Below are 26273 nucleotides of genomic sequence, written 5' to 3'. Positions count from 1 at the left end.
CAATAACTGGAGAAACCGGTCATCAAGAGGAATCCGTGTTATCTGTTGCAAAGGGATGCTTGACTGCATGCATGTCTCACGCATTTCTGCATAGTTGATAGGGAAAACTCAATAAATACATTTAGAACAATGCTTGCAACTTGGATGGAAAACTGGTTCCAGAATAGGACACTGTCATGTGCTGTGTTCCTGTGCTGTAAACCCATCACAGGCAGCAAGTGCATGATGTGTTGCCTGACTTAATCGATAAAAACGACTTGCTACAACGTTTCATAAGAATTTCGACGTCAGGATGAAAAAATGGAAGGGTTTATCAAAATAGCAAGCATCAGGAAATGTAAATAACTATGCTCACAGATTTCCGAAAAGGAGACAGGCTTAGCGTTTAGAAAATTAATGATTGTTAGAGCTTTAATCTGCAGCTACGTAAGTCTATGCTCGGCGAGCCACTGCCCTTTGTTTTCTTCCTGGGACAAAGACAGTCATCCTGATAATTTTTTTTATCGGTTGTTTAGTGTAGATGGCCTTTGTCAGTTGGCTACTACTAGGTTGGCACGCTGGCGATATTTAATTCGAAGCAGAAATGCGTAAAGGCATGTCTATTGTAAAAGAAAACCTCACGGACTATCTGGGGAATATGGAGCAGGGCGTCATCCTGATGTGTCGAGCCTGCATAGTGTGTTGTAAGGGCTTAGTTTCTGTCAATAGAAAGTCATCAATGGTCATTAGCATTATATTTGCGGATCAGTAACTGAAACATAAGGCACTGGCAACTACCAACGCGGCCAGAAGCCAATTTCCTACGAAGATTGTCATCCAGCTATTTCATACGCTCGAAATACTAGCGAATACACAGTATTAACTAAATTCCCCTTACTGACGGTAAGGGCTTTAGTGGGGACTTAGACGGTTAAGATTAGCATATAAACTCACGACAGAGAAGATACCATTTTTCCGCTACACGCAAAATACCACACACTGATCTCCTGGATTTTCGGCTCCACTGACTAGGCTATTACGTACGTAATTCACTGATCATCTGATGTCCCACACCTACTACAGATTTGTTTACATATCATTCAGTTGAGTATTTGATCTGCCTAGAGAGGTTTGTACCTGCTGTTGCGCTTGTGGTCTTTGTTTATACTGCTGTTCCGTTGTAACCATACACTACATTACAGATGAAAGCTGTACGTTCATTTCATTTTTAATGTGTTGCTGTTGACCACGGTGAATTACAAGTTTCGGAATACGCCGACATAATGTTACTGTACGGCGAAGACTTGTGCAATGGGAGGGCTACTCGTCAGTTGTGTGCGGAGCGTCTTCCACACCGCCAGACATCACCGCACTTTTCCTTGCTACGGTGTACCAGCGGGCCTATGGGACAGGCACATACATTCACCACCTGCAGGGCGACAGTGGTGCTCCACGGCAGCGCTGCACACCTTAGTCTGAAGCGTCTGAACTTGACGCACTGGAAGAGGACGCGACGACGAGTACAGGAAACGTAGCAAGTAGACTGTAGGTTGGTTTCGTGTTCTGCATGAGCAGCAGCTACATACGTAACATCCCCAGGGGGTGCAGGGAAGGCAACCACGATATTTTGTGTCGCGAGCCTACTTCTGCAGACGGTTTTTGCACCGTTGTGTGGACGAGCACGACTTCCCACGGTGGATCCTTTTCACGGGTGAATCAAATTTCACCACAGCAGTCATGTGCGGGCTGATGAAAACCGGCATGATGCGCGGCCCCAATGGTTTCAGGAGAAATACAGTTTGAACATATCGATTGTGAATGGGCACTATCTTCTTCCACCACAACCCACGGATGCCGCATACTTGCGATTCCTCGAAGCGTGCTGCATAGGGTCTTTGAAGATTTTCCATCGCAAGTGTGTCTGAACATGTGGTTCCACCAGGGTGCTGCACCACCTCATTTTTCACGTGCGGTCCAATATCACCTGGACCAAAGATTTGGGCAACAGTAGATAGGTCATGGTGGCACGATTCCCTGGCCTGCATGTCCTCCCGGTTCTCCTTGCTGCACTGCTACCTAAGAGGTCACATGAAACTGTTCATGCACTAGGTGCCTTTGGCATATGAGGAACAGCTACCTACTGACGCGGGTTATGGCTGCGGCGGATGCTGGGACACCAGAGATCGGTGGTCGTATGTACTGGAACATCGTACAGAGTTACCGTATTTGTTTTAACTTGGGATGTTGTCACTACAGACCCTACTTGTAAGTGAACTAGACAACAAGCGGCAGGAGTCAATGAGCAACATCTGCTGTTGTGTTTTTCGTGAAGAGGGAAAACGATGTTTCGGAACATGAGATCCTGTGCTAAACTTAACCCCACTACAATTTCTCCAGCTATAGAAGAGAATTTAGTTATATCCTGTAGAATTAACCAAATAAAAACACTCTTGTCTTATTTTACGGCTGAAAGTATTAGCAGCATTCAGGAATCAGCTCCCAACATCTTTTCAGACCCGATTCCAGTCACGCGACAAATCTGTAGCTCGTTGGTGGCGTGGCATCTTTCCGGTTATCTTGCCAGTTTGATGATTATATTTTTCACAAATTAGGTCAGAAACTAACACAGTCGCTTTCTACAGCGGTTCTGAGAAATGGCCTTGTGTGTGTTAGCTTCCTGGACTGCAATCAGATTGTAGTTTGTGGTTGCTATGCTACGTTTACAGTTCTTACTGTTTGCGGCTCAGTTATCGGAAACAGCAGCATTACTGCGTTCTTCGCTATTCATCAGTTTTTTTTTTTTTTTTTTTTTTTGTAACAATATACCAGCATGAACAGCAACATGAAGATTAAATATTTCCACCAGTTTGCATTTCACCGTAGATTTGCAAATGAAATTTTCGATATGATCCCACTCTGTATCTAACCAGATATATAGTGGCCAACTAGCACTAAGTAAATACCAACTAGTCTGAAATCTTTTGCGCGCGTCTGCAGTTCGTACGCTCTTCCTGTTACAAGGCGATTTTCAGTCACCGGAAAGTGTGCGGGAATGTATGCAGCGACGATCACTGCACAAGGCAAGGCACAATAAGCTGTAAAAAACTATCTGATGCCAGTGAAAATGTCGCTGTTCATATTCACAGGCCCACTGCAAGCGAACAAACCGCTAACAGAAGATGAAGGGCATTCCCAGTATTGGGAACTGCTAAGCGTGTTGACATCGATAACCTTCGATTTGTTACTGCATTATTCTTGTTGTGCTAAGACAGTGGATCCACACTTGATAGCACAAAAAAAAAAAAAAAAAAAAAAAAAAAAAAAAAATATCAGAGCTGAAAGGTGGACTACCCGTCGCTCTAGAGGGTGTACAGTTCCGTTCATGATAGTAAAGAACACACATAATTGAGACTCATTTTTTTGTCTGTACAAATGTCGTTCTACATCGAAGTTATAGCTGTGGTTAACTTAAACGTTGCGAACCATACGCCTTGGTCACCACTATAGAAATACGAGAGCCCTCCAAGCCCCCGTGTGTCGCTGACTTACTAGTGTCTCTCTCGTCATTTAAGTCAGTTCAAAACTCACTGCAGTATTAGTATTTGGAGTCTGTTTTTCCCGTTTTCTATAATCCAGTCACACAAGTGAGAACGAAATTCAGTAAGCGTCAACGGTAATGCTGTTACATAAACGAAACAATCAGTTCTTCGTAATACTCAACTTCCTTCAAATGCTTGATTTTAAGTTAGGCTTCATCGTGAATTTTATTGGTATCTGAAGATACATCAAGTTTACTGTTAGCAGTCACTACATTGTAACTTTTTGTTGTGTGACGACCTTGGGGTAAACTGTGACACTGTCTTGTGGCGAAACAAAACCCTTTTTCGGATGTTGGCTCTTCGAAGGTTTTGACTAAAAAGTAAATGTAAATGTAAAAATAAAACAGCTAAAGAAGAGCACTTCTCTTGCTGCTTTCTCTGCCATTATACATCACACACACAAACTGTCACACTTTGTAAATAAAGACTGTGTCTTCAAACTGCTAGGGGCAGAGAACATATAGAGAAAAAAAACACTGTTTCAAAGTACACAAAAGATATCAAAATACCAAAATTATTTTAGAGATTAAGTCTTAAAGCATTGTGGAGTTGATGAACACGTATGTTGGAGAAACATCAAAAGTGGCATAAAATTCCTTTTCTGTCAGATCCACGAAAGCTTAAATTCAATATTCGTTTAGTTTATCAGGTAACATGCCGAACACATTGCAGTAATTATGTTGCCAACAACGGCAAAATTTTACGTTAATAACAATTTTGGCTGACATTCAGAGAGACAGTGAATAAAACGAGCGCGTCAAGGAGAGGCAAGTTTTGGATATGATATGGCTGTGAGATTGTTACACTTACATTTGTTGTGTGTTATGACTACGCAAATGTTTAAGTAATACACTGATAGTGAATTAAAGATATGCAGGTAGATATATTCCTAATAATATAAACAGATACATGTAGTATCAGGCTGACATTTGGTACAAACTGTTGGTTCCACTTTGCTGGACCTATTGGGTTTTTCGTGATTTAGGCAAGTCAGTTGTTCACATGAAAAATATGAAATAAAACACACACATAAGAAAATTATATAATATTGATAGAAAAGGATCTGTACACAATTTGAAATACTTACTTTGACATGTGTATTCATCAACTCAACCAAAGATCTCCACAGTGCTTTAAGACAACTCTGAAATAATGTAGAGTTTTGCTAAATGGTCTTTGTACTTTGAAACAGTGTTCCTGTATTTGCTATAATATGTTCTTTGGACTTATTAGTCTCCAAATACCATCTTTTTTTATGAAGTGTGACAGTTTATATGTGATGTATTACGACAGAGAAAGGAGTCTGTGAGGCCGGCCGAAGTGGCCGTGCGGTTAAAGGCGCTGCAGTCTAGAACCGCAAGACCGCTACGGTCGCAGGTTCGAATCCTGCCTCGGGCATGGATGTTTGTGATGTCTTTAGGTTAGTTAGGTTTAACTAGTTCTAAGTTCTAGGGGACTAATGACCTCAGCAGTTGAGTCCCATAGTGCTCAGAGCCATTTTGAAGGAGTCTGTGACCATTGGAAGTATTCTATTTTAGTTGTTTTATTTTCACATTTACATTTATGTTCAGTTTTTAGTCGAAAATCTGCAAAGAGCCCTGTTCTGTTTCTCCACTACACAGTGCCACAGGTTACCGCATATCATAACAAAACACACACCCATGCTGTATCAACACATGTAAGTCCACCTGATGGAGGTTTAAACATTTGGAACGCGTTGTGGATACAAGTAACCAGTGACTGGTAATAGTAAGTATGTTGTTTCATTCAACTTAAGTTTCTACTACACTGTGAGGGACTTAATAATAATAATAATAATAATAATAATAATAATAATAATAATTCCCGTGGAGGCCCGGGAAAAGAATAGGCCTCCGGTATGTTCTGCCAGTCGTAAAAGGCGACGAACAGAACAAATCACTAATATGGCTAACCCCCCTTTTAGTGTAATTAGTTGGTTCGGGACAGAACTAAAGAAGCCTCGGACAAGCGCCGTCATGGTCGGGGACGACGCTTGAACCCTATGCCCGCCCACAATGGTAATGACACTGCTAGCCAACTGGAAAATGATTCAAATCCAAATAGAGGTGTTTTGCAGGATATGCTTCCTGCAACCACCCTAGAAGGAAAACAAAGACAGAGGATGAGATGGTCACATGAAGTTAATCGACACCTCATGTTCTGTTATTACCAAGCAACAAACCTAGGAACCAACACAACTGGATACAGATCACAAGTATACATAACATTTATTACCAGATACCCATAATTAAAATATTTAACAGAACAACGACTAGCTGATCAGATCCGTGTAATAATAAAAAATAACAGGATACTCCAGTCAGAATTAGAAAACATCAAACAACAAGTACAACAAATACTGGAACAAAATACTGTGCAATCAGAAGAAGAAGAAGAAGAAGAAGAAGAAGAAGAAGAAGAAGAAGAAAATACAGTAATGGACTCAAACATCCCAGAGCAAACAAACAAAGAACAACGCGCATCAATTAAACAGTCAGAGAAAAACGGAATCTTAAGACAGCCACCAGAACAAGCACAAATAGAACACGAAGTGACACACATGTTCGATATAGAAGAAAAATTTCAGCTGACATATATAGAACACAAAGACACAAATACAGACATTAGACCATTCTTGCATAGACCACCAAATAACCCACAAGTCGAAACAATAAAAACTATCAACACAATCATACACAACAAAATAAATGAAAACCCAACTATGGAAGAGTTACAACTACTGGTTTATATAGAAGCACTCACTACACGAAATATACACACTAGGCAGAGATCAGAACCAACCAACACACAGAAGAAACCCACAAAACCAGCATGGCAACACAGGCTACAGATCAGAATAGAAAAACTGAGAAAAGACATCGGACAGCTAACACAATTTATAAGAAATGAAATGTCAGAAAAAAAACGAAAAAGGTTAGGTACAATCTCACAACAAGAAGTGATAGAGCAATTAGATGAAAAGAAGCAGAAATTACAAGCATTGGCCAAACGACTTAGAAGATACAAAAAAGTGAAAATAGAAGGAAACAAAACCAAACATTCAACACAAACCAAAAGACATTTTACCAGACAATAGATAACACACACATTAAAATAGACAATCCACCAAACATAACAGACATGGAACACTTCTGGAGCAACATATGGTCAAACCCGGTACAACATAACAGCCATGCACGGTGGATACAAGCAGAAACAGATACATACAAGATGATACCACAAATGCCTGAAGTGATAATTTTGCAACATGAAGTCACCCAAGCAATTAATTCTACTCACAATTGGAAAGCCCCTGGAAAAGATAAAATAGGAACTTTCTGGCTAAAGAAATTCACCTCAACACATTCACATCTACCTAAATTACTTAACAGTTACATTGCAGACCCATATACAGTCCCTGATACACATGGAATAACTTATCTGGAACCTAAAGATCAAGCAGACACAGCAAACCCAGCTAAATATCGCCCCATAACATGCCTACCAACAATATACAAAATATTAACTTCAGTCATTACACAGAAATTAATGACACATACAACACAGAACAAAATTATAAATGAAGAACAAAAAGGCTGTTGCAAAGGAGCACGAGGATGTAAAGAGCAACTGATAATAGATGCAGAGGTGACATATCAAGCTAAAACTAAACAAAGGTCGCTACACTATGCATACATTGATTACCAAAAAGCTTTTGATAGTGTACCCCACTCATGGTTACTACAAATATTGGAAATATACAAAGTAGATCCTAAATTGATACAGTTCCTAAACATAGTAATGAAAAATTGGAAAACCACACTTAATATCCAAACAAATTCAAATAATATCACATCACAGCCAATACAGATTAAGCGTGGAATATACCAAGGAGACTCATTAAGTCCTTTCTGGTTCTGCCTTGCTCTGAACCCACTATCCAACATGCTAAATAATACAAATTATGGATACAATATTACTGGAACATACCCACACAAAATCACACATTTGCTATACATGGATGATCTAAAACTACTGGCAGCAACAAATCAACAACTCAACCAATTACTAAAGATAACAGAAGTATTCAGCAATGATATAAATATGGCTTTTGGAACAGACAAATGTAAGAAAAATTGCATAGTCAAGGGAAAACACACTAAACAAGAAGATTACATATTGGATAACCACAGCGACAGCATAGAAGCGATGGAAAAAACAGATGCCTATAAATATCTAGGATACAGACAAAAAATAGAAACAGATAATACAAATATTAAAGAAGAACTAAAAGAAAAATATAGACAAAGACTGACAAAAATACTGAAAACAGAATTGACAGCAAGAAACAAGACAAAAGCTATAAATACTTACGCTATTCCAAAATTGACCTACTCATTTGGAAAAATTGACCTACTCATTTGGAGTAGTGAAATGGAGTAACACAGACCTAAAAGCACTCAATACACTTACACGATCACAATGCCACAAATATAGAATACATCACATACATTCAGCAACTGAAAGATTCACATTAAGCAGAAAGGAAGGAGGAAGGGGATTTATCGACATAAAAAACCTACATTATGGACAGGTAGACAATTTAAGAAAATTCTTTATAGAACGAGCAGAAACTAGCAAAATACACAAAGCAATCACTCATATAAATACATCGGCTACACCACTGCAATTTCATAACCACTTCTACAACCCTTTAGATCACATAACATCAACAGATACGAAGAAAGTAAATTGGAAAAGAAAACACTACATGGCAAGCACCCATATCATCTAACACAGCCACATATCGATCAAGACGCATCCAACACATGGCTAAGAAAAGGCAATATATACAGTGAGACGTAAGGATTCATGATTGCAATACAGGATCAAACAATAAACACCAGATATTACAGCAAGCATATTATTAAAGATCCCAATACCACAACAGATAAATGCAGACTTTGCAAACAACAAATAGAAACAGTAGACCACATCACAAGCGGATGTACAATACTAGTATATACAGAATACCCCAGAAGACATGACAATGTAGCAGAAATAATACATCAACAACTTGCCATACAACATAAACTTATAAAACAACCCATGTTCCCACATACAAGTATGCACCACAAAATGTACTGGAGAATGATGAAGACGAATTATACTGGAACAGAACCATTATAACAGATAAAATAACACCACATAACAAACCTGACATCATACTCACCAATAAACAGAAGAAATTAACACAACTAATCGAAATATCCATACCCAATACAACAAATATACAAAAGAAAAAAGAAGAAAAAATTGAAAAATACATCCAACTGGCTGAGGAAGTCAAGGACATGTGGCATCAGGATAAAGTTGACATTATACCAATTATACTATCAACTACAAGAGTCATACCACACAATATCCACCAGTACATCAATGCAATACAGCTACATCCAAAGTTATATATACAACTACAGAAATCTGTAATTATTGACACTTGTTCAATTACCCGAAAGTTCCTAAATGCAATGTAACATATGCCGAACAGTTAAAAGGAAGTCACGCTTGATCAAGGTCCGCGTCACCTTCCATTTTTAACCAGACATAACGTCTGAGACAAGAAAGAAATAATAATAATAATAGTAACAATAATAATAATTTATTACCACTGACGTGACGTAGCACCCATCATCATCATCATCATCATCATCATCATCATCACCATCATCATCATCATCATCATTTGTATCTACAGAGGCAAATTAACAGCTCACCATCATAACGGAGCGGTGCGTTTCGTCAAATGAAGAGTAGGGCATCAAACACTCAATACAGAGCCAGAAGAGGGTGTCTCTGGTTGAGAACAATTAGAGAAACAAAACGCCACCTAATCAGATGTTGATCTTGATATCCTACCCACGTTGAGTCTGGATGTTGACCATTCAGATACAGAACACTGACGGAACTTTTTCTATTTAGTTTCTATGACGTATAAGTATAGGTAGTGAGAGCGTATAATATTTGTATCTTCCTGGACTAACTCTAGAACATTGATAAGCCCAACGTTAATCTCAATGTAAATGGGAATGTTACGCGTTGCGTTTCATTTGCGTTAGTGCTGTAGAGGACTTCTCCCTCTGGCAGAGTGTGATAACGATCAATTTTTTTTTTGTTAACGGTATTAGACAAGCTAATGCAATCTGCTTTGGTGAGGGGTGTGCCTACCGACTAGCTCTGTCGCCGCTTGCCAGGAAAGAGGGCGAACTTTGTGAGGCTGTGTACTTACTACTCGAAGACCATGTAGAGCATGCCCTCGGAGCTGTACGTCTCCAGCAGCTCCACGATGTGCGGGTGTTTCAGCATGTGGCAGATGGTCGCTTCCCGCTTCAGGTCTGCAACACAAACATCACGCCATTACCCAACTGTACAAAAAAACGGATACTAATACAACTTGTACGCATTTGTAACGTATGTCGTGTCATTTCTTTCGGACACAATTTCGAACCTGCAGCCATTATCAAACAAGGCACAAAGGAACTTATGACGTTTACCTTCTGGCGGACACTCATTTACATCAATGAGGAAAGCTGAAAATTTGGCCGGACTGGGATTCGAAACCGGTTCTCCTTGTCATCAGTAGACGATCTGACTGCTAAGCCAGACAGACACAGTGGTTATCGCAACTGCACGGACTGTCCTAGCACGCCTCCCGTCAGACACAAATTCTCAACTTTTCGACACACACCCTTATATACACACCATTCTCGAACTCTTAGGGGAATCGTCGGAAGGCCGCGAGGAATGAAGATTATGGGCAGGGACGCAACATCACTACCGGTAGTGTGTGGGTAAGTTCAAAATTTGGGTCTGACGGGAGGCGTGCTAGGATAGTCCGTGCAGTTGCGATGACCACTGTGTCTGTATGGCTTAGCAGTCAGAGCATCTACTGATGACCAGGAGAACCGGTTTCGAATCCCAGTCCGGCCAAATTTTCAGCTTTCCTCATTGATGTAAGTCAATGACCACTACCAGTTAAGCGTCATACACACTATTATAACAGTCGGGAGCATGAGTAAATAAACAGAACTGTAGAGTCAAGTCTCATCATAGTGCAACATGCTTAGAAATGTAACGTGTAGTGAGAGAACTGGCAGAAATTTTACAATAATTTTGTTACCATGTCTTAGTTTGTAGTCTGTTGTACAGATACGGCCCTACACAGCCCTGCGTTGTTTCTATGGATACGCTGCTGGCCATTAAAATTGTTACACCACGAAGATGACGTGCTACAGAGGCGAAATTTAACCGACAGAAGAAGATGCTGTGATATGCAAATCATTAGCTTTTCAGAGCATTCACACATGGTTGGCGCCGGTGGCGACACCTACACCGTGCTGATATGAGGAAAGATTTCTCATAGACAAACAGCAGCTGACCGGCGTTGCCTGGTGAAACGCTATTGCGATGCCACGACTAAGGATGAGAAATGCGTACCATCACGTTTCCGACTTCCATAAAGGTCGGATTGTAGCCTATCGCGATTGCGGTTTATCGTAAGGCGACATAGCTGCTCGCGTTGGTCGAGATCCAATAACTGTTAGCAGAATATGAAATCGGTGGGTTCAGGAGAGTAATATGGAACGCCGTGCTGGATCCCAACGGCCTCGTATCACTAGCAGTCGAGATGACAGGCATTTATCCGCATGGCAGTAACGGATCGTGCAGCCACATCTCGATCCCTGAGTCAACAGATGGGGACGTTCGCAAGACAACGGCCATCTGCACGAACAGTTCGACGACGTTTGCAGCAGCGTGGACTATCAGCTCGGAGACCATGGCTGCGGTTACCCTTGACGCTGCCTCACAGACAGGAACGCCTGCGATGGTGTACTCAACGACGAACCTGGGTGCATGAATGGCAAAACGTCATTTTTCGGATGAATCCAGGTTCTGTTTATAGCATCGTGATGGTCGCATCTGTGTTTGGCGACATTGCGGTGAACGCACATTGGAAGCGCGTATTCGTCATCGCCATACTGGCGTATCACCCGGCGTGATGGGATGGGGTGCCATTGGTTACACGTCTCTGTCACCTCTTGTTCGCGCCGGCCGGAGTGGCCGAGCGGTTAAAGGCGCTGCAGTCTGGAACCGCACGACCGCTACGGTCGCAGGTTCGAATCCTGCCTCGGGCATGGATGTGTGTGATGTCCTTAGGTTAGTTAGGTTTAAGTAGTTCGAAGTTCTAGGGGACTTATGACCACAGCAGTTGAGTCCCATAGTGCTCAGAGCCATTTGAACCATTTGAACCTCTTGTTCGCATTGACGGCACTTCGAATAGTGGACGTTACACTTCAGATGTGTTACGACCCGTGGCTCTACCCTTCATTCGATCCCTGCGAAACCCTACATTTCAGCAGGATAATGCACGACCGCATGTTGCAGGTCCTGTAAGGGCCTTTCTGGGCACAGAAAATGTTCGACTGCTGCCCTGGCCAGCACATTCTCCAGATCTCCCACCAATTGAAAACGTCTGGTCAATGGTGGCCGAGCAACTGGCTCGTCACTATACGCCAGTCATTACTCTTGATGAACTGTGGTATCGTGTTGAAGCTGCATGGGCAGCTGTGCCTGTACACGCCATCCAAGCTCTGTTTGACTCAATGCCCAGGCGTATCAAGGCCGTTATTACGGCCAGAGGTGGTTGTTCTGGGTACTGATTTCTCAGTATCTAAGCACCCATATTGCGTGAAAATGTAATCACATGTCAGTTGTAGTATAATATATCTGTCCAATGAATACCCGTTTATCATCTGCATTTCTTCTTCGTGTAGCAATTTTAATGGCCAGTAGTGTATTATTTACACTGTTTAAAACAAATGGAAAGTTCATTTTGTTTCATTTGTAACAAATTAGTGGCGTGAAGAATGATGAAATTTCTCAGTGTACTTCTGCCGAAAAAAGTAAAATTTTCATTTTTCACGGATGTATTTATGGTTTAGACATAGTTAGATGTCACCTTAACGATAACGTTTTTAAGTTTCGTGATAATGGACGTAAATTTTCAAGTACTGTATGTATTGAAGTACAATTTCGTGAAATGATTGCTCAGGCTTATAGGCTGCAGAAAGGAAGAGGGCGGGGACTTCACTACTTGAAAAGTGTATTGTGGTACGAAGAAAAGTAACAGGATAAAATCACCATCTATTTCATACCAACGGAGGTTAGCGTTTAAGCTACTGTCGATGTCTCAGTCGTTAGAGACAATGCAACATTTTATTTAGGTAGGCTGGAATACTTTTCGAAACAGATGATTTAAATCCCTTAATAATTACTTCGATATACCATTAACAAGAAATATGATTTTGTTTTCAACTGTTTTTTCCAGAAAGCATCAACAAATTTCATTCTTGATTAACAAGACATAGATAGCATTTAGAGCCTTGAGTGTGAACTTAATACGGCTAACATAGAACGACTACTGCGTCACCTGTAGTCTGAACGCCAGCTGTGAGTCCTAAGTTAGTGCCGTTCCATTTACACCTTCTTATCCCCAGTACTACGCTGAGATTTTTATACTTTGGGCTTCATTGCACTACCACCTTTCTCTACTAACAGAATCGCTGATTTTGGAAATAAAATAGTCTTGTGATTGAAGGCTCCAGCGGCTTCATCATGACACTTAACTGCCTTGCAAACACGAAGATGACGGGCGCTTACCCTTGAACTGTTGCCTCTTACTCTCTGGTTCGAAACAGTGCACGAACAACTTGCCTCCTCCCAATAACCGATAGAGAAAATAGTCTCTTTCACGCCCACTAGCCATCGTTTGCCAGTCAGTTGCATACTTTCCTATAATCGACGACTGAAAGTGAATTCCGAGGCAATTTCGTCTACAATGATGCACATGTTGACACAGATTAGGTTCAAATGGCTCTTAGCACTATGGGACTTAACATCTGTGGTCATCAGTCCCCTAGAACTTAGAACTACTTAAACCTAACTAACCTAAGGACATCACACACATCCATGCCCGAGGCAGGATTCGAACCTGCGACGGTAGCAGTCGCGCGGTTCCGGACTGCGCGCCTAGAACCGCTAGACCACCGCGGCCGGCCACAGATTAGGATCCGCCGATTCATTGCCAAATGGAGTAAAACACTTTCCTATAAAATTCACAGAGGCAGCACACACCCATTTGCGCACGTACTGCACGATAACATGACTCTTAAGAGCCACTCTCACTCACCACGACAAACACTTGGGCGCCTTCACTCACTGCATCCTCCGACCCGTCCGGAGAGGCCGCTTATGGGACGGGGAGCTGCGCCAGAACCGGATCGACTCTCCAGGTGGATAAACGACGAGGGTCGGGATGCTCGATGCTGCCCACCTTAGATGCCGTTTATAGGCTATTTCCCGCATCCCACTAGGTGAATACAGAGTTGCCACCCAAACCCGCCTCAGTTACACGATTCTCAAACATTTCGAAAACTTTACTCTCTCTCACGTGAGTAACACCACACGCAAACAGTTGGGGACAAATTCCTTCTCGGTAGGTAATATGTTGACAACAGGAAAGGCATCCGGCCACCCCTTAAACTACCCACGCCAAATCCACCTTCTCCCACGTACTACACTGAGGTTTTTATATTTTGGGCTTCCTTGCACCACTTCGTTTATTAGGCGTGCCGACCATGCTCAGAGGATCCTCCATGATGACCCATCGCCGAACAGTTATCTTTTGTAAATTTCATCAATTTTGGACACCTACGATATCCAACCATACGGTGACTCAGAGACAGCCGCCAGTTCACAACAATACTTTTTTCAAATCTGCTAGTTCATCGATTTTAGAGTGCTACTGTCAGCCTACTGAGCTCATAACATCAATGAAGGTACCCAGCCTTTCACAATAGAACATAGCTTCTATTATCCTTCCATCCACAATGCATCTGTATCAAAGTTGCCTCAAAGTATTTTTAAGACGACCATCGCTTATACGACGGAATATTCTGCAGGACAACTTTAACACAATCAGTAGTCTCCAACTACCATTTTGATGGTGAGAAACCGCACTTCCTACAGTTTTATAAAAGCTGAAATGTACTCTGCAGGCAGCGATCCAAACCAGCAGCCTCGCTAGTGCGCAAGGCCAACAGAAGTCGATCGTGGCCATAACGCATAGCACGTTGGCTGAACGGTTGGGCTATTACTGGTTTTCACACTAATTTCATACGTCACATAGATGAACAATAAGGCATTTATCATCTCCACTTTCAATTATACCGATGCATGAGGAAGGATCACTTACAACTTAGTGTTAAACACTTAGGCTAGTGAAGTATCGTCTTTTAGAATTACACCAGAAGCCGCCAGTGAATCGAGGAATTAGGTAAAGTCAGTTAGGCGCAATGGTTTTTTAACCAAGTAGAAAAGAAATGCAGAGCTGCGCTGTTCAACAACGCGTCAAAGAAACAACTCCACATTAAAGGGAATTACTTGGACGAAACATACATGTCTGGCAGCTGTTTCACGAAAGCAGCTTTATCAAATTTGCAGAAATGACGATTTCAGTGTTACTTGATAGGGAGATGTTAACTGTTGGCTCTTTGGAAACTTAACTGTTCATGTTACTATATAATAATATTCCTTATGTACATGCTATTGTCTGATAGAGTAAACATCTTTTCAGCTCTAATACTATAGTTTACTGAACTACGAAGATACCCGAATCCTACTATGAAATTTTCAAGTAGTCTGTTGATGCTTACCTGTAACTCCAAAGAAAGATAGTTGCAAGACAGCTGAGTTTGTTGTGTCTGAGTATTTGCATATCCATTTTAATGAAACCTATCACACAGAAACATCACGTCTCATCATGATAGACTGTGTCTTATCGTCTTAAGCCCGTTCGGCAAGAAGATTAAACCTACAAGTAAGCTATGCTACAGGCATTGATAATTAAGTGGGAAATGGAATTGATACCGAATCATGGTAGCCGGGATCAACTAGTTCCTCCGGGACACTAGACCAATGTCGTTTTAACTACTGCTTCACCCTGCTCGTCAATCCTAGAGATTTGACAACGGTATGCCGAAGCAATATTGCCATATGGTAGTACGTGTTATCAAATAGAAATCAAGTAGCACAAGGTTTCTTTACCCTTTGCACCAAAACCATCCACTTTTCTGTATAATTTCTTTTTATCCGTTGGAGAGTATTTAACTCTTTCAGTTTTTTATTCTTTTCACCAGTAGCCATTTCCCTCACGTCCAATGTCTGTTTCTTGCAGTCTGCCATTTTAGCAAGGTATATGCTTCATAAAACTCTACTGCAGAGCAACAAAGTCTTACTGCCAAGCGAACCACAGAGGTGAGTGGCTGAGCAATCCATAAGAATAGCGCGGCAAAAATTGCAGATTATGAATCAAATTTATTGGCTGCAATGTCATATCGATCAGTGTCTCTGCTGAACATCCTGGCCCCGTAGGAAAGAGTAATTTTATAAGATGATTTTATTTTATTTTATTTTATTTTTTTACTGAATGATATTTTATGACCGTAAGTGCTGACAAAAGTTGCTCAATAGAAAAATCACGGTACCTTTTTTGTTTCCAAGTGGCTTATGAATTCTAGAACAGCATGTCATGTCTATATAATTGCAAAGAAAGACTTCCGAACCTCAAGGCCGATAACACTGTTCAATTTCAGAGTCCGAATGGTGTGCCAACTTCTCGTTATATTTGCCGTGACGCTATATAAGAGGGAAAAGAGCAACAGCGACTGGCAGGAACAAACCTATGAGGTAGGTGTAGGCGTGCGTGCGTGCGTGCATGTGTGCGTGTGTGTGTGCGTGTGAGAGAGAGAGAGAGAGAGATCATGACCTGTGATCAGGGTCCACCTTATCAACAACAACACTCCGGCTGACCTGGAACACTCTGTGCCATAACAAACATATCGCTTCGAGGAAAACAAACCCACTGCGGCATGTAACGAGAGAAATGGAATGGAACAAAGTGGGGCGATCGACAGCCTACTTTGGGCTGCTGCTGCGCTTCACCTCTGACATTCCGCGGTTTTCACCGCACAACGAATTCACTAAGAGAGCGGAAAAGCTACATATCGTGTTTGATATCCAATACACACTGAATTAAAATCGCCCTGTACATTTAAATTTTCCACTGCATACATGATAATTAATAAAAACATTTAGAATGTATCCACTATAAATAGATGAATTCGCTATTCACCTTTGTTTTATATTACAGTAAACGAATCCCAGATAACAGAAATAACTGCGTATGTTTGTGTTCGAAAAACTAGAAAAGTAATCGGTCGACTGACTTGAAATTTTGCTACAACGTTGCATTCACATACGCGCATGTTTCTGTATACCTGTTTTTTTTTCTTTTTGAGTATATGTAATAAAAAATAAACTAACACCCGCTGCTTCGCTCGCGTAGACTGCATGCTATGCCTGGACTGTTTCGTTTGTCTTTAATTGAATTGTTATGTTGTTCACAAATTACAACGTCTTTTGCACTTTTCACGTTAATGAAGGCCACAGAAGCATGGACTTTTGCGAATGTACTTCAAGCTGGAGTCGCAGGTCGTCGTTAATCCTGCCTTTTGAATTCTTTTGGTGACATTTCCATAGAAACTCATCCCCTAACACACATTTCTTTAGAAGTAACATACCAGTTCTCATAGACTTCGCTTTAAAAGTGTTTTAATATAAAGAAATGTTTTCATAAATATTTTCATCTCTTGTTTTTTCCCCTTACGGGTTGACTTTCCATAAACACTGAAAGATGTGTATTTCTAACTGAGGTGTCACGTATCAGTTTCCACAGATGCACCTTTTAAAATGTTTGTAGTAGTTTAATACTGATCTGTTTTCAAAATAAACTTTCACTCATTATCTTAACCCCCTGAAGTGGTTGAATTTCGTAACACGCTGAAGCAAGTAATTTTTTTTTTATTTCTTACCGAAAAACCAATTCCAATTTTCGAATTTCTAGCTTCAAAATTGCCTTAATAGAAACACATTTTCTAAAAACCTTTTCATTCCTTATTTCACCCCATTAGGGATGGAATACTGAAAAATCCCTTCTTAAACGAAGCCTATAAAGTGAGTGAGTGATTGAGTGAGTCAACCAGTCAATCAGTCGGGACATTGCTTTTGTACACTGAAGAGCCAAAGAGACTGGTACACCTGCCTAATATAGAGTGGGGCCCCCGCGAGCACGCAGAAGTGCCGCAACATGACGTGGCATACAGTTTACTAATGTCTGAAGTAGGACTGGAGGAATTGACACTATGCATCCTGCAGGGCTGTCCATAAACCTGTAGGAGTACGAGGGGGTGGAGATCTTTCTGAATAGCACGTTGCAAGGCACCCCACATGTCCTCAATAATGTTCGTGTCTGGGGATTTTGGTGGCCAGCGGAAGTGTTTAAACTCAGAAAAGTGTTCCTGGACTCACTCTGTAAAAATTCTGGATGTGTGGGGTGTCGCATTGTCCTGTTGGAACTGCCCAAGTACGTCGGAATGCACAATGGACATGAATGGACGCAGGTGATCAGACTGGATACTTACGTACGTGTCACCTGTCAGAGTCGTATCTAGACTTTCAGCGGTCCCAGATCACTCCAACTGCACACCCCCCACTCCGTTACAGAGGCTCCACCAGCTTGGTTCAAATGGCTCTGAGCACTATGGGACTTAACATCTATGGTCATCAGTCCCCTCGAACTTAGAACTATTTAAACCTAACTAACCTAAGGACATCACACAACACCCAGTCAACACGAGGCAGAGAAAATCCCTGACCCCGCCGGGAATCGAACCCGAGAACCAGGGCGCGGGAAGCGAGGACGCTACCGCCCGAGCACGAGCTGCGGACCTCCATCAGTTTCAACAGTCCCTTGCTGACATGTAGTGTCCATGCATTCACGAGGTTGCTCCATACCCGTACACGTCCATCCGCTCGATACAACTTGAAACGAGGCTCATCAGACCAGGCAACATGTTTCCAGTCATTAACAGTCCAATGTCGGTGTTGACGGGCTCAGGCGAGGCGTAAAGCTTTGTGTCGTGCAGTCATCGAGGGTAGACGAGTGAGCCTTCGCCTCCGAAAGCCCATATCGATCATGTTTCGTTGAATGGTTCGCACGCTGACACTCGTCGATGGCCCAAAATTTAAACCTGCAGCAATTTGCGGAAGGGTTGCACTTCTGTCACGTTCAACGATTCTGTTCAGTTGTTGGTCCAGTTCTCGCAGGATCTTTTTCGGGCGCAGCCATGTCGAAGATCTGATGTTTTACCGGATTCCTGATATTCACGGAACGTTGGTGCAAGGGCCGTACGGGAAAATCTCCATTGCATGGCTACCTCGGAGATGCTATCGCCCAGCGCTTGTGCGCCGACTACAACAGTACGATCAAACTCACTTAACTTTCATTAACCTGCTACTGTAGCAGCAGTATCTGATCTAACAACTGCGCTAGACACTTGTCTTATATACGCGTTGGCGACTGCGGCGCCGTATTCTGCCTGTTTATGTATCTCTGTATCTGTATATGCATGCCTATACCAGTTTCTTTGGCGCTTGAGTGTATATGGTGCTATGTAATACACTATTTGATCAAAAATATCCTGACACCTGAGTGAAAATGACAAGTTCGTGCCGCCCTCCATCGGTAATGCTGGAATTCAATATGGTGTTGACCCACCCTTAGCTTTGATGACAGCGTCCTCTCTTGCAGGCGTACGTTCAATCAGGTACTCGAATGTTTCTTGGGGAATCGCAGCCCACTCTCCACTGCGTGCTGCACTGAGGAGAGGTATCGATGTCGGTCGGTGAGGCCTAACACGAAGTCTGCGGTCCAAACATCCCAAAGGTGTTCTATAGGATTCAGGTCAGGACTATGTGCAGGCCAGTCCAATACAGGGATGTTATTGTCGTGTAACCCCTCCTCCACAGGCCGTGCATTATGAACATGTGCTCAATCGTGTTGAAAGCTGCAATCGCCTTCCCCGAACTGCTCTTCCACAGTGGGAAGCAAGAAGGTGCTTAAAACATCAATGTAGGCCTAGGCTGTGATAGTGCCACCCAAAACAACAAGGGGTGCAAGCCCCATCCATGTTAAACACGACCAAATTTTAACACCACCGCCTCCGAACTTTACTGTTGGGACTACACACGCTGGCAGATGACGTTCACTTGGTATTCGCCATACCGACACCCTGCCATCGGATCGCCACCTTGTGTTCCGTGATTCGTCACTGTACAAAACGTTTTTCCACGCTCTTGTGCTGTACGTGTCCCTTCACGTTTCCGCTTCACTATCACATCAGAAACAGTGGACCTACGGATGTTTGGGAGTGTGGAAATCTCGCGTACAGACGTATGACAAGTGACACCTAGCCACCTGACCACGTTCGAAGTCCGTGAGTTTCGCGGAGCGCCCCATTCTGCTCTCTCATGATGTCTAATGACTACTGAGGTCGCTGATATGGAGTACCTGGCAGTACAATACACCTAATACGATAAATTATGATTTTGGGGGTGTCCGGATATTTTAATCACATGGTGTATCTAACCCCCCCACGAACCATGGACCCTGCCGTTGGTGGGGAGGCTTGCGTACCTCAACGATAGAGATAGCCGTACCGTAGGTGCAACCACAACAGAGGGGTATCTGTTGAAAGGCCAGACAAACGTGTGGTTCCTGAAGAGGGGCAGCAGCCTTTTCAGTATTTGCAGGGGTAACAGTGTGGATGATTGGCTGATCTGGCCATGTAACACTAACCAAAACGGCCTTGCTGTTTTGGTACTGCGAACAGCTGAAAGCAAGGGGAAACTACAGCCATAATTTTTCCCGAGGGCATGCAGCTTTACTGTATGATTAAATGATGATGGCGTCCTCTTGGGTAAAATAGTCCAGAGGTAAGATAATAGTCCGGAGGTAAGATAATAGTCCGGAGGTAAGATAATAGTCCGGAGGTAAGATAATAGTCCGGAGGTAAGATAATAGTCCGGAGGTAAGATAATAGTCCGGAGGTAAGATAATAGTCCGGAGGTAAGATAATAGTCCGGAGGTAAGATAATAGTCCGGAGGTAAGATAATAGTCCGGAGGTAAGATAATAGTCCGGAGGTAAGATAATAGTCCGGAGGTAAGATAATAGTCCGGAGGTAAGATAATAGTCCGGAGGTAATATAGTCCCCCATTCGGATCTCCGGGTGGGGACTATTCAAGAGGACATCGTTATCAGGAGAAAGAAAACTGGCATTCTAGGGATCGGAGTGTGGAATGTCAGATCCCTTAATCAGGCAGGTAGGTTAGAAAATTTAAAAAGGGAAACGGATAGGTTAGAGTTAGATATAGTGCGAATTAGTGAAGTTCGGTGGCAGCAGGAACAAGACTTTTGGTCAGGTGAATACAGGGTTATAAATACAAAATCAAATAGGGGTAATGCAGGAGTAGGTTTAATAATGAATAAAAAAGTAGGAGTGCGGGTAAGCTACTACAAACAGCATAGTGAACGCATTATTGTGGCGAAGATAGATACGAAGCCCACACCTACTACAGTACTGCAAGTTTATATGCCAACTAGCTCTGCAGATGAAGAAGAAGTTGATGAAATGTATGATGAGATAAAAGAAATTATTCAGGTAGTGAAGGAAGATGAAAATTTAATAGTCATGGGTGACTGGAATTCGACAGTAGGAAGAGGAAGAGAAGGAAACGTAGTATATGAACTTGGATTGGACTCAGAAATGAAAGAGGAAGCCGCCTGGTAGAATTTTGCACAGAGCATAACTTAATCACTTGGTTCAAGCATCATGACAGAAGGTTGTATACATGAAAGAACCCTGGAGATACTGACAGGTTTCAGATAGATTATATAATGGTAAGACAGAGATTTAGGAACTAGATTTTAAATTGTAAGACACTTCCAGGGGCAGATGTGGACTCTGACCACAATCTATTGGTTATGAAATGTAGATTAAAACTGAAGAAACTGCAAAAAGGTGGGAATTTAAGGAGATGGGACCTGGATAAACTGAAAGAACCAGAAGTTGTACAGAGGTTCAGGGAGAGCATGAGGGAACAATTGACAGGAATGGGGGAAAGAAATACAGTAGAAGAAGAATGGGTAATTTTGAGGAATGAAATAGTGAAGGCAGCAGAGGATCAAGTAAGTAAAAAGACGAGGTCTACCAGAAATCCTTGGGTAACAGAAGAGATACTGAATTTAATTGATGAAAGGAGAAAATACAAAAACGCAGCAAGTGAAGCAGGCAAAAAGGAATACAAACGTCTCAAAAATGAGATCGTCAGGAAGTGCAAAATGGCTAAGCAGGTTAGAGGACAAATGTAAGGATGTAGAGGCTTACCTAATGAGGGGTAAGATAGATACTGCCTACAGGAAAATTAAAGAGACCTTTGGAGAAAAGAGAACCACTTGTATGAATATCAAGAGCTCAGATGGAAACCCAGTTCTAAGCAAAGAGGGGAAAGCAGAAAGGTGGAAGGAGTATACAGAGGTTCTATACAGGGGCTATGTTCTTGAGGACAATATTATGGAAATGGAAGAGGAGGTAGATGAAGATGAAATGGGAGATATGATACTGCGTGAAGAGTTCGACAGAGCACTGAAAGACCTTAGTCGAAACAAAGCCCCGGGAGTAGACAACATTCCTTTAGAACTACTGACAGCCTTGGGAGAGCCAGTCCTGACAAAACTCTACCATCTGGTGAGCCAGATGTAAGAGACAGGCAAAACAGCCTCAGACTTCAAGAAGAATATAATAATCCCAACCCCAAAGAAAGCAGGTGTTGACAGATGTGAAAATTACCGGACTATCAGTTTAAGAAGTCATAGCTGCAAAATACTAACGCGAATTATTTACAGACGAATGGAAAAACTGGTAGAAGCCGACCTCGGGGAAGGTCAATTTAGATTCCGTAGAAATATTGGAACACGTGAGGCACTACTGACCCTACGACTTATCTTAGAAAATAGATTAAGGAAAGGCAAGCCTACGTTTCTAGCACTTGTAGACTTAGATAAAGCTTTCGACAATGTTGACTGGAATACTTTCTTTCAAATTCTGAAGGTGGCAGGGGTAAAATACAGGGAGCGAAAGGCTATTTACAATTTGTACAGAAACCAGATGGCAGTTACAAGAGTCGAGGGGTATCAAAGGGAAGCAGTGGTTGGGAAGGGAGTGAGACAGGGTTGTAGCCTCTCCCCGATGCTCTTCAATATGTATATTGAGCAAGCAGTAAAGGAAACGAAAGAAAAATTCGGAGTTGGAATTAAAACCCATAGAGAAGAAATAAAAACTTTGAGGTTCGCCGATGACATTGTAATTCTGTCAGAGACAGCAAAGGACTTGGAAGAGCAGTTGAATGGAATGGACAGTGTCTTGAAAGGAGGATATAAGATGAACATCAACAAAAGCACTTAAAGTAGTAAAGGAGTTTTGCTATTTGGGGAGCAAAATAACTGATGATGGTCGAAGTAGAGAGGATATAAAATGTAGACTGGCAATGGCAAGGATGACGTTTCTGAAGAAGAGAAATTTGTTGACATGGAGTATAGATTTAAGTGTCTGGAAGTCGTTTCTGAAAGTATTTGTATGGAGTGTAGCCATGTATGGAAGTGAAACATGGACGATAAATAGTTTGGACAAGATGAGAATAGAAGCTTTCGAAATGTGGTGCTCCAGAAGAATGCTGAAGATTAGATGGGTAGATCACATAACTAATGAGGAGGTATTGAATAGAATTGAGGAGAAGAGGAGTTTGTGGCACAGCTTGCTAGAAGAAGGGATCGGTTGGTAGGACATATTCCGAGTCATCAAGGGATCACCAACTTAGTACTGGAGGGCAGCGTGGAGGGTAAAAATCGTAGAGGGAGACCAAGAGATGAGTACACCAAGCAGATTCAGAAGGATGTAGGTTGCAGTAGTTACTCAGAGATGAAGAATCTTGCACAGGACAGATTAGCGTGGACAGCTGCATCAAACCAGTCTCAGGACTGAAGACAACAACAACAGACACTTCGAAAGGGGCTCTCCTTGACTGTAACTTTTAGGATAGTAATATCTTTGTTACTGAGACGTCATCGTCAGGTACAGAAATTATTTTCTTGGTTCGATCCGGCGCGTTTTGAAGCTTCGACTTCTTTGTCACTGATTATAATGACGTTATTTGGGTGGTTCATTAGCTTCAGTTTATCAGCTAATCATTCACTGTGCAGTACTGAGCATATTATGGGAGAAACTATGGGAAGAATCAGATACAGCTACTTGGTCACACATGCCGATGTACTAAAAATGTGATGTAAGCATCTGCTACAATGCTATTACGGTGCAGCAGAATTACATCGTAGTAAGAACATTGGTGCGCCTATGAGGAGTTATTTACAGGTATTATCATGTAGAGGTCTTACTAATTCTTACCTACAGATTGCCATCACCCTACAGATTACTTGGCTCTGAGGCTGAAACATAGGTTCAAAATTACCAGATCAATATGACACAAATAAGTAAAAATTGTACATCGACGTACGAATTCTGGTAATATATAGGGTAGTTAAGACAATTAAGATGAATGCTTTTACATCATCGTAAAAATAGACGTGCCGTCTACTTTGTTTCTTACTGGACAGTTGAAGCGTCGCCTTCTAAGGGGCTGTTCTGGACACTGTTGGCTTCATTTTGCGTTGCATTTTTTCTCGAAACGGCTGTAGGAGTGACGTGTGTGAACCTCAGATAAGGCGGGTAAAGCGGTGCATCGTACGGGAACCTAATAGACGTTCCGCAATGATTGTGAGAGCTTGCTGGCGCGACAGCTTACGCCTGCTGCCTGCTAAACCGGAATGTAGCACCGGGCCTGCTGGCGGCGCGCGCCCCTGGGCTGGCAGAGGACCTGCGCTGCGCTGCGCCGCGCCGTCCGCTGGGAGAAACCCGATCCGCGAGCCGCGGCAGGGGACGGGCCGCCGCCGCCGCCACTTCTCACCCGGCCCAGGCCTAGCCCTGGACCAGTACATCGATATCGACGCATCGTGTCGAGTGTCCCTCCCACGAAGATCTCGGTCGCTGCTGCACCGATGTCACGCAGAAAATATCAGGCAGCTCGCGAACACGTCTCAATTAGTGCCCCGAACGAGGCCCTGCAGACACTGGCAGCGAAAGAGCCCTTGACGTGTGTGCTGCATGCATCAAACTGTCATAATGGACGCTATGTCCAGGTTCCTTTCAGTCTGTCCCAGTACAGGATGTCAATAGTTTACTGCCTTCCTTGTTTCTATACAAACTGCCTCCTCAGCACACAACCAGAACTGACTTAAATTTATTTGTATACAATTTACACAATTAGACTCATTTAAAATACCGACAAATCTATTTGGATTTCTCATCTACACAGGGTGCTTCAAAAAAGAACGAACAGACTTCAGTTGTATATTACAGACAAACGATAAAAGACAGAAAACACATTTTTCATGTGACTGCATGGAGGAAAGTCCAACGTTTTGACGCAGCTGAGCTGTTGTTTGTTTGTGCCAACATGGCAGCTACAACGCAACAGAAACCATTGTGTGTGTTGGCATTTGCGCGAAGTCAGTCCATTGTTCATGTGCAACGTACATTCCGGCATCGATTCAGCAGGAACCCACTTCAGCATAAGCAGGTTTATGACTGGCATACAAAATTCTTGGAAGCTGGTTGTATATGCTAAGGAAGATCAATTGTCAGCCACGCTCGTCTGATGAAAATGTTGAGAGTATGCGAGATGCGATCACACAAATTCCCCGAAAATCCACAAGACGAGCGGGCCAGGAAATTCAACTTCTTCAAACCGGGTATGGCGTTTTCTGAAACGACGCCTGCATTTGAAGCTACTGCAACAATTGCATCCCTGCGACCGAAACAGAAGGTAGGAATATTGCATTTCAGTTCTCCAGGATATGGCAAAGGACACTTTTGCGACACAATTCACCTTTTCGGACGAATCAACATTTCATGCATAGCGTGAAGTAACCCGTTACAAGGTAAGATTTTGGCCGTCACCAATTCATGGCGTCGTCGTTGAACATCAAAGAGACAAATTGAAACGATGTATTTTTACCGTTTCTCTTCACAAAGATTATGGGCCTTTCAATTTTGCGGGGGAAACTGTGACAAGAATGTCTTACCGGGACATCCTGCAATATTGGTCGTTTCGTCAACTTCACGAAGATTCCAACAATTTAATTTTTATGATGACTGTGTCTCGCTTCACTTTCACCTTGGAGTACGGTGCTATCTCACCAACACCATCCTAGAACGTTGGATTGGAAGGGGAGGACAACAACATCTTGTTCATTGTTTTTGGCCCCCCCAGGTCACCAATCTCACACCTTGCTATTCTTCAAGATCTGAGAAATTGAATTGTTGAAGGTGTCAATTCAATAAAGAGGGACCTGTTGATTCACGCGTTGAATGGTCTGTCTGTCTAATAAACAACTGAAATCAGTACAGACATCGTAACCGAAGTTGTTTGGGTATAAATTCTGGCACATTAACTTTTTTGAGCTGTTTCCGCGTTGACGGCCATCACCTCCCAGCATTTTGGTTCTGCCTGAAGGTTATTCCATTATTCAGTGATTCGTTTT

At 42.4% G+C, this 26273-nt stretch overlaps 1 protein-coding gene across 1 annotated transcript in view; it reads right to left on the bottom strand.

The window, feature by feature from the left end:
• The window catches only part of LOC126428134 (peripheral plasma membrane protein CASK-like), a 1166960-nt gene that overhangs the window by 579656 nt on the left and 561031 nt on the right, over positions 1–26273 (bottom strand). The window contains exon 3 of the mRNA XM_050090073.1: positions 9889–9994. Coding sequence (XP_049946030.1) covers positions 9889–9994 — 106 coding nt within the window. The remainder of the gene's footprint in view (positions 1–9888; positions 9995–26273) is intronic.

Source organism: Schistocerca serialis, chromosome 1, assembly GCF_023864345.2.
Source record: "Schistocerca serialis cubense isolate TAMUIC-IGC-003099 chromosome 1, iqSchSeri2.2, whole genome shotgun sequence".
NCBI lineage: Eukaryota > Metazoa > Arthropoda > Insecta > Orthoptera > Acrididae > Schistocerca > Schistocerca serialis.
The sequence above is the reverse complement of the archived record's forward strand: the minus strand, read 5'-3'. Positions and strand labels throughout refer to the sequence as shown.